The sequence below is a fragment of the Triticum aestivum genome, chromosome 4B, assembly GCF_018294505.1.
Source record: "Triticum aestivum cultivar Chinese Spring chromosome 4B, IWGSC CS RefSeq v2.1, whole genome shotgun sequence".
In the NCBI taxonomy this organism is placed as follows: domain Eukaryota; kingdom Viridiplantae; phylum Streptophyta; class Magnoliopsida; order Poales; family Poaceae; genus Triticum; species Triticum aestivum.
In genome coordinates this window covers 340025403-340034996 of record NC_057804.1, presented here as the reverse complement: position 1 = coordinate 340034996, position 9594 = coordinate 340025403, and the positions used below count along the sequence as shown (strand labels likewise).

The following is a 9594-nucleotide window of genomic DNA, read 5'->3' as shown; positions in this document are numbered from 1 at the left end:
TGTTGAACATTCCACTAATTTCCTGGCATTCTTTATGGTACTTGGAAATCTCCCCCTAATGCCTGGAAATATTCCTCATGAATTAGCATACTAGCCTTGAATAACTCCCCATGCGAGGAGCTCGAGGTATTGACGGAAATACAGTTATTCCTCACATAGATCCCAACTATATGTTGAGGGGCCAATGATGTATGCCGGGTGGTGACATCGGTATGCAACTGAATTACCGCAGATAGGAAATACTTGGTAGATATCCACATATCAAAGATAGAGGGGAATAATATTATGCAGTTCTGTCATGAGCGTGTAAACTGCATGACGCCAATGTAAAGTTGGTAAGTTGCAATTCCAAAGTAAAGATAATGCAATGAGCTTAACTCTTTGGATAGGATTCTACCAAACCATTTTGAGTCTAGACATTAGGACAAATTGCTAAACTTCAATCCAAGGGCCATAGAGAAGGCACTCAAGGGGAATTCTGCAATGTTATCCATTCGATTTGCTTGAAATCGATGTCAGGATAATGAGCCAATGTTTTCGTGTGAATAAAGCACACACTTAAGACCATCATGTAGATATGTCTTTTAGAACCATGGAATACCTGAATAGTCTAGTCAATGGATGGGAAGAGCCACTTACCTCAACTTGATACATTCAAGGAGTCTGAGTGGTTCAACATAGACTTTAAGGTGTGTGAACCTTAAAATTAGCTTCCCTATGTCACTTTTAGTGCACATAAAATCCAAATGTTGTTAGAATTTAGAATCATAATAATCATAAACTATTGGAATTGCTGATAGTTTCAGTTTCAACCCAATGTCAATGATGACCAAAGCATGAATTCCAAGTTTGTCATGCAAAAGACACTCTGGAAAACTATCTCGTACACAACATGTGCTACGGGTTTTGTAGTATGTGTAGTGCAATGCCGATGATACATAGAGAATGTGCTTGCCATATCCGTTGCATATGGTAAAGAGAAGATATTTCTCTTTGTTGTCATCATAAATTTCGCTATGGAAACTATTTTGACGGATACCTCTATAGTTTAGTAGGGTACGAGTTAAACCTGGGAAGCAATAAAGCATCCCGATGTTACTCGGGTACCCACAGGGATAGTAAATATGACTCTAGTTGAGCCAACAAATACCTCATCGCGTCTAGCGATTTTAAAATATCTCCTTTCTCTGAACGAGAGTGGAAACATTGGACTTCCCTGAGTATAGAGTTTGTGGTGCATATGTCCACAAGGCACATATCATTTTTCATCGGATTGAGTCCCGTAGAAATCTATATATAGACATGAAGATTCTCAATATGAAAATCACTGTTAGATATATAGAATGCATACAAATGTATTTGTACCAAAGTGCTGATACAATATATTGTGATATACAATATATGATGACAACAATACTTATGTTCTTATTAGAACATCATAAATGGACATAAATTATGTTGACCACTCAGGAGACTGAGAGACTAGACGAAGTCTTCAAACATGTTAGTTGAGTCATATTCAACCATCATATTCTCCGTGCCTATAGGGCCCCGTCACTGTTGGTGATGTCGGGTTGAAGGTTGAAATGAGCTCCAAACCTTTGCCCTTGAGGTCTGTTGTGTCCTAGGAATTGCTGATACAGAATAACCAGATGTAGAGATCTGAATTGATATAATGCCTTATGATGTATAAGACACTATTTTTCTGTTAGCGGTGTGATTCCGACCAGAGGTTAATCATGTGGTCTTGGATTGCACACACTATTTCACAAGACACAAGAGTGATCATGATGTCCATGCCCAGATAGGGTAGTGGTGGCGATTGAGGGCGAATGCCTCAAATTCTCTAGCCATCGGTTACCAGAGATAGTTAATTTATGATTAGTAAATTGAAGACCATCATGGTAATGTTGTAAAATTAATGGATATTTCAAGAAGTTATCTTGAAACCATTAATGTGAATCTCAAATTGCTAAGCATGACACCTTGAAGATAATCTCCAAAATGAAGTAGATCTCGCAGCACTAGGGAGTATAATCTGATGAAATCAGTAGATACTCACTCCTAATGCCTTATGTCATGACTTAGTAAAATGCATGGGAGTGCACAATGTTGTGCAATCATAATGTCAAATTTGACAAAATGTAGGCTTAAATAGTAGTGGTGATAATCTGCAAGCAGTAGATCTACACACTACCTCGGAATCCCAATACATCAATTTGAAGAAATCACTAAAAAATTTGCATATGTATTTGCAAGAAATTGAAAATCTCAATTGCAAATAGACGTATTAATCTCGACATGTAGCGAACATGGAGATACATACATTCTGGAATACATCGTACTCAACAGAAATACACCACTATTATAAATGAATAGTAATGATGTTGTAAACTTGATGTTCAAGTGAAAAAACTTGAATTATATACACCTCAAATTTAATGAGATGTTCTTGTATCAAGTTGCAAGATAATTCAGCAGAGTGAATTAATATTTTGCGAGAAAAAATTAATCTCAATCGCAATAAAATTGTTTTGCGAGAGAAGAAAATTCTCAATCGCAAATCAATACTGTAAAGGTACTGAATTTATCTTTTGCAAGAGATGGGAAATCTCAATTGCAAATAAATGTAATTAATCTCAACACGTGATAAACGTGAAAATCTATTACATCAACTTAGGATCTGAAATACATCCGTACTCAACAGAAATCAATACTAAAATAGATGTACTGAATTAACAGGTCTAGAACAGACTAAATCTGCTAGAACAACTGTTATCACATATGTGGCCGATAAACCAAACTAGTACTACCAGTACTAGTGAGCATTGTTTCTATCGCATGCACATGTCCTGCTGGAGCCTGATTGCCCCCCTGCCACACGCCTACACAGGCACATGCCACTTATTGCTTCCCAGCCTGGCGAAGGGATAAGGAGACGACCGGACGACCACCAACCATACAGGTGGAGAGCACACGGGCACAGCCGACCGGCCGGCCGCATCACCGGCGGCGAGAAGAACTCCCGCCATGCTCATCCTCAGAGGGAGAGTCGCCGGGGCTGTGGGTGCCGTTCGCAAGTCCAAGAAGGCCAAGCGCAGCAGGGCTCCATGTGCCGGGGCGGCCGGAGTGGCCGCTCGACGGTGGGCTTGCCAGCGGGACGCCGAGAGCCATGAGCCGACGGCGAGCGCCCGTGCGAGGCGAGGGCGGAGGAGTGGCCGGCGTCGGGTTCGGCAGGTACGGCGCGACGGCGTCGACATCGACAACCGCGTGTGGTTGGAGGAGCCGTTCTCGCCAGAACCGGTCGGTGCGGACACGAAGGCGAGTGCGTCGCCCTCGCGAACCTGCACGCGGGGTGCATCCGGGGCGCTTGTCTCCGTTGGAAGCAGCAGAGGCGCGGTGTCGGCAGCCGCAGGCGCACGACGGGGACACGGGCCCCAACCGTGGTACTGGCAGCATCCCGGCGGCCACGAGGCCTCGAGTGCCTGGTCGGCGTCCTCAAGCATTGGCGCCGTACGACCATTCAGGAGCCAGGCAGGAACCGCCGGTTCCATAGGCTGCACGGCCGGCCCAAGTGCCTGCACCGGCAGCGGCGCGACAGACTGCTGCGCGGCCGGCACAAAGGCCTGAACCGGCGGCGCCGTCGTAGTGTTCTGGTGGTGACGACGAGAGGTGCGATGCCCTCCTTCACCGTGGCGGCGGTAGCCTCCATCACCGTAAGCGACGTCCGTTGAAACGACTGACGGGCGTTTGCACGGTTGAGGCGACGCTGGTTCCAACCTCCACGCCGGAAACGGCGAAGGTCTCGCACTTGACACCGGAAGCGGCGGTGGCGCGCGATGAAACGGCGGCGGCAGCCTTAGTCACGAAGGAGTAGCAGGAAGAGAGAAAGAAGCGCAGGCATTGTATTTCTCACCTCTTGCCTGTTCCTTGCCTGTTCTTCCTCGTCTACTTCTTCTCGCTCAGAATCAAGTCCCACTTTATTGATAGATGATATGAGTTTATATACAATCTCAACAGGCGTATCCAAAGGAGGCGACTATTCCTGAAAGGTTGGCTCCAAAGGTTGCAACGCTCCAGGGAGAAAATCGCTCCATCGGTTGGAACTGCCTGTGCGGGAAGAGTGGGGATTATTCCATAATTAATGATCGGTTAATTATTCTTAACATGGACAACAAAGCACAGGGTGTTGGGCGATGACGACGTATATTTCATGTAGTTAGGGATTAAAAACAATCTTATGGTCTGTATATTTTGGTGATGTGGTATATACTAACCCTCACGATGATCCTTGCGATGGTAGGATTACATTCTCTTTTAGATGTGGTGGTAAGTGGTATAACCGCGACAGCAACCACGAAAGAGGGTTTGAGCATTCGTGCAGCAAAAGTTGCGGTTGGCAAGGTGTATTGACCATATTAGAGTTGAAGAATTTCATCATCTTCGTCCAGTAAATCGCAGCAGTATTGTAGAGTTGGTGTGAGCATATGTAAGGTGTAGTAGTATTGGTAAGTTCATCAAGTAGGGTACAAGGTGAACACAACTCTGCTCATATGTAACCAAACAACGTGCACTCGAATGAGCACATGCAATGCGAGCAACCAAACACGATGCATAGGGGCGTCGCTACGATGTAGGGAGAGGACATGCAAGCAACCAATCAACATGCAGATGTTAGTTTTTGCTGCATATGCTCAATCAGGCCCAACTAGAACAAGTAAGCCCAACTGGGACAAGTATGCAAATGGGCAAAAAAATGTGCAGGTAACCAAACACGCCGCTAGCTGCGCATCCATGTACTCCCTCCGTCCCAAAATACTTGTCAAAGAAATGGATGTATCTAGACATATTTTAGTTCTACATACTTCCATTTTTATCAATTTCTTCGACAAGTATTTCCGGACGGAGGGAGTACTATGTTAAGCAGAATGGACATCGAATCAAAAGTAGAATGTTTTGGATAAACAACACTGACAGGGAAGGCAACACGATGTCACCCATTTAAGCATCTCCATTGCTGATTGTAGGAAAAGGTGTGCTATCACATAGTAGACCATCCAGCTAAGTCAAGTTCTCTCACAAATTGAGCCGGAAAAAAACTATGTTCTCTCCAGGGTACTAGGGAGGTCTCTCAACTGCAGCCTGAAACAAGATAGGAAATGAACATGTAAGCATAAGCCTGAAGCACAAGCCATTTCAAAACAACATAGAAGCCGATATGCTGAGATTGCTCAAGAAAAAGCACAATGAATGAACAATGTATTAAGTTGCAGTTATTCACATTTGTCTACCAAGGAATGAGCCTTACCTTGAGAAATTCACAGGCTTACATCTTGATGTTGAAATACTCAGGATCAAAATGGTGTAGCCTCACATATCCATCCTCACCACCACTCGAAAAGCTAAGAACATTATATGGAAAAATACTGGTCAATAAAACTGGAATTCTGGAATTCAAAAGAGATGAGATAACAAGAACTGAAGCTCAAAGAAGAGCTGAAAAACCCTATTTCTCAAAAGCAACATATATGAGCGATCACAAAAGAAATATAATAGAAGTATCAAAAAAAAGGATTGGCAGCTCTCAGAAGTTTATTTTACAACATATTCAGAATAGCATATATGACCGAAGTATTGGACTCGAATACTGAGATGCCAAACCAGCTGGTAGAATAGAACAGAATGCACAAGAAAGCATGATCAAGAAATTGCAGGTTAGATCTGCCAAAATAAATTCTGGGGACCACATAGCTCTCATGTCCAACTTTTCATCAAAACAAGGCCAGCGTAGCGCATATTGCCAATGTAATTTGCCATAGTCACTGAGCAACATTATTACTAAACATGACAAAAGAGAGTGATTCAACAAGATAAAAGGTGTGAAGATAAGGCACCAAAATACAAAGGAGACAACATGTGCTCAAACAGATGGAAATGACAAGTATAATGTGATATAGGATTACTTCATGTAGCTCTCATATAAACTTTTCATCAAAATATGATCAGTATAGCGTATATTGCCAATGTAATTGGCTCTAATCACTGAGCTACATGTTGAGGAAAAAACATAACAGAAAAAATTAGGAAGGCAGGGCACAGGAACAAAGGAAACAAAATATGTCACAAACAGATAGCAAAGACAAGCAATGTGTGAAAAGCCAAAAGTCAATCCCCATGTAGAATTTACGATACAGAGGATGACTTAAGACTTAGGATGGAAGACAATAAAATGGTGATTGAGGATTACTTCACCATGATCTTCTCTCATTGAAGATAAATAAACATGAATAGAAAACAATAACAAGATCTGCTCTCATAACATGTGATGAAATCCTAAAGACCAGAATAGCGTATCACCATGAATCTACATGGCTTAATCATTGAGCAGATTTTAGCATACTCAGTGCAACAGAGGCATATTGCAAACCCAACGCGAGAGGCGCAATGTAAATATAAGGGATCAACATGAAATGCTCCCTCCGTCCCAAAATTCTTGTCTTAGATTTGTCTAGATACGGATGTATCTAACACTAAAACGTAACTAGATACATCCGTATTTAGACAAATCTAAGACAAGAATTTTGGGACGGAGGGAGTAGTAAACAGGGTTACTGAACACATATAATGTTCAAAATGAAGCTCTGATTTCTTAACATTTGACGACATCCTAAAGACTCAGAATAGTGTATATCGCCATGAATCTAAATGGAACAGAGGCATATCACAAACCCAAGCGCAGAGGCAAAATACAAACATAAGAAATCAAAATACAAACAGAGTACGAACTAACCTCCTCCCATCAGGATTAAATGCTAATGCATTGATAGGTCCAAAATGTCCTTTAACACCACCAATCTCTTCTTCTAAAATCTGAGATCGACAACAAAATCCTGTTACAAAGTTGACAATATATACACATACAGAAAGTAACTTCCCATAGGAAGTCAAAGAGCCATCTGTGTAAATATATGCAAAGGAATCTAGCTCACCTTGTGGAAAAATTTGGCCTCAAATTTACCCGCACGGCGATCTGTCATAGTAACATTCATAGCATCTTGGCCACCTCCAATAACCACCTAAGGATAGCAAAAAGTATGATGTTCAAAAAATATAAATACACATACAAATGAGTTTCCATAGAATAAATAACAAATAGACCATTATGATGTACCAATTTAGTTCAGAATCATGAATGCATGGGATGAGCATTAAACACAGATGCAGAAAAACTAAGATAACAAATATGCAAAGGAATCATGGTTTACACACTTTGCCAAACTTGGCCTTGATTAATAAGAGCAAGAAATCAAAGTTAGGAAATAGATGGGCAGGACAAAAATATGTGACACTCAAGACAGAGCACATACGCGGTAATCCTATCCAACTTCATTAATTACCCAGAGGCTGACTGCAAGGAGCACATTCTGGACCAAATTTATAGTCAATCCAAACTTCATAATTGCCCATGAAATATACAATTTTTACATATAAAAAGACCAAGAATTCAAGAGACAACCCCATGTGCTTTGAGAGAGCTTATATACTCAAATGCTTGCAGCAACTTAAGAACAATGGCATAGATAAGGTGACAGATACAGGAGCATACATGATCAAGAGTAGGAGATATGTCAACAGCATTAACCGGTCGCTCTGTGACATATGTCTTTATCAGGGTCAGTGTTCTTGCATCCCATAGCTGCGACATAGCAGATATGTCAGAAAAAACCATATATGTTAAAAAATAAAGTATGAACAGGTTATCAGGGCAGCAATCCCAAAAGTATCACCTTGGCAGATTTATCCAAGGAACCTGTGAGGAAATGAGACCAATCTAAGGATTTTGACAGTGAGCTAATTGCCTTCTGATGTCCAACCTCCTTGTCTGACTCCTTCAGCAGCTTTCCGGTCTACAATCCCAGAGAAAATAAAACATAAATGCACAACATCATACAAAATGGGAAAGCAACATTGTACATACTGATTTAATTAAACACCGGGCATGTACAACATACATTGAATGACGAGAGAGTGGCATGTAAACTTTGCAGGAGATAACCTATTGGTTCCTTCATTCTTTCTAATGAAAGACCCACGGAAAGAAAATTGCATTCTAGTGAGGGAAAGTACTCTAGTAAGGTGGACTAGAGTACTAAGCAGCCACAAGATATGGCCAGATTTACAGATACTAACTGTTTGCTGTGTCAATTCAAGGAGTTGTTGGCTATAAGAAACTCACAGAATCAGACCACATGACAAGGAAATTCGGGTCGCGTGTGAAATATAAAGCACTGAGCTCAAGTAACATTTTACATTACAACCACTACATCGACAATCATGCAACACTAGTTGCAAGTTCCTACCAAGAGCAAATTGCCACAGGTACATGGCACCAGACACCCTAATAGGCCACAGAATTAATAGCCAGCATGACTGAACAAGACTACGTGCAAGCTTGGGGTGCTAACCTCAGAGTCCCAGATGCGGATGGTGGCATCCTCACCGGCGGTGATGATGGTCCGGTTGCCGGGCCCCCACACGGCCCTGTTAATCCTCCCCGTGATGCCGGAGATCACAAGCGCTGACTCCTCCGTCTCTGCAAACCACAAACGCACACTATAAAATCCACATTCACGTCACAACTAGACATCTAGAAACTTCCAGGCGGAGAAGAGTAAACCGTACGGTCTTGCAGGTCCTCGGCGATGCGCTTGACCTGCGCGGTGGGCATATTCCCCATGAAACTGTCGGTGGTGATGACCGCCAGGTGGTCGCCGATGGCTAAGTCCACGGAGCGCGCGGGGGCGTCGAATCTGAAGGTGAAGAGCTCCTTCCCCGTCTTGACGTCCCAGAGCTTGGCAGTCTGGTCGGCGCTCCCCGTGATGAGACGCGTGGAGTGGCGGGAGACATCGCAGGACCATACCGCGCCGTTGTGTCCGCGGTAGGTGCCGAGGCGGTCGCCGTTGTCGGCGTACCAGACGGTGGGGGTGTGGTCTTTGGCGCATGAGAACAGCAGGTCGCCGTCCCGGTTGTACTTCAGGAACGTGAGCGGGCGCTCGTGCCCCTTCATGAGAATAGGCCTCATCTTGACGCTGCCGCTGCCGCCGGGAGGTGTAGGGTTGGGTAGGGTTAGGGAAGTGTGGGGATCTAGATCGTGCGTTGCGGCGGAGCAAAACCCTAGCTGCGCTTGGACAAGAGGCTTTGTGTGAGAAATCTACGCCGTTAGGCGGCTGTATTAAGCACGAAGGCTGGGCTGGGTTTCGGCCCAACAAGAACTACGGGCTGAAACACATGCGCCCAACGTTCGCACGTACATTTCCGCCAGCACGATCACAATGGGTCTTTTTTGGAGCTAACTAATTAACCAGCGCTCCTTTGAAAGACTGGCAACGATCAGCGCCATTTGACGCGCTCTTAGCCATTCGCCACGTGTCGCGCTCTGGATGCTCCCTCCGAATTTTATTTTTTTATTTTTTTGCACGTGTTTTCGGCTTTTTAAACGGTCTATTTTGACGTTTTGGTTTTCCACCGGTCTTCCCTAGCTTTTCGACCAAAAACTTTTTTTTGAAAAAAAATAATTTTTTCGAAAAAAACACA

The 9594-nt window shown here is 43.4% G+C and overlaps 1 protein-coding gene, 3 non-coding genes and 1 pseudogene across 4 annotated transcripts; all 5 read right to left on the bottom strand.

Moving 5' to 3' along the window:
• Positions 1 to 4935: 4935 nt before the first annotated feature.
• On the bottom strand, positions 4936 to 9205 carry LOC123092124 (eukaryotic translation initiation factor 3 subunit I). The gene is made up of 8 exons (XM_044513805.1): positions 8683 to 9205; positions 8466 to 8593; positions 7788 to 7907; positions 7607 to 7696; positions 6990 to 7076; positions 6791 to 6870; positions 5309 to 5402; positions 4936 to 5142 (listed from the first exon to the last, which is right to left on the bottom strand). The coding sequence occupies exons 1-7, from the start codon at positions 9080 to 9082 to the stop codon at positions 5327 to 5329; spliced, it is 981 nt and encodes a 326-aa protein (XP_044369740.1). The 5' UTR covers positions 9083 to 9205; the 3' UTR covers positions 4936 to 5142; positions 5309 to 5326.
• On the bottom strand, positions 5580 to 5654 carry LOC123095302 (uncharacterized; annotated as a pseudogene).
• LOC123095301 (small nucleolar RNA U54) lies at positions 5750 to 5829 on the bottom strand. The gene has a single exon (XR_006446185.1). It is a non-coding gene; the product is annotated as a small nucleolar RNA U54 (small nucleolar RNA).
• LOC123095300 (small nucleolar RNA U54) lies at positions 5971 to 6049 on the bottom strand. The gene has a single exon (XR_006446184.1). It is a non-coding gene; the product is annotated as a small nucleolar RNA U54 (small nucleolar RNA).
• LOC123095303 (small nucleolar RNA U54) lies at positions 6309 to 6387 on the bottom strand. The gene has a single exon (XR_006446186.1). It is a non-coding gene; the product is annotated as a small nucleolar RNA U54 (small nucleolar RNA).
• Positions 9206 to 9594: the final 389 nt, after the last annotated feature.

Bases quoted from the DNA above. Each gene is read 5' to 3' on its own strand.
- LOC123092124 (XM_044513805.1), bottom strand. From the start codon at position 9,082: ATGAGGCCTATTCTCATGAAGGGGCACGAGCGCCCGCTCACGTTCCTG. The intron at 8,594-8,682 runs GTACGGTTTACT...TGTGGTTTGCAG, and splicing joins CGCCGAGGACCTGCAAGACC to AGACGGAGGAGTCAGCGCTT. The intron at 7,697-7,787 runs GTGATACTTTTG...GCTATGTCGCAG, and splicing joins CCTTGGATAAATCTGCCAAG to CTATGGGATGCAAGAACACT.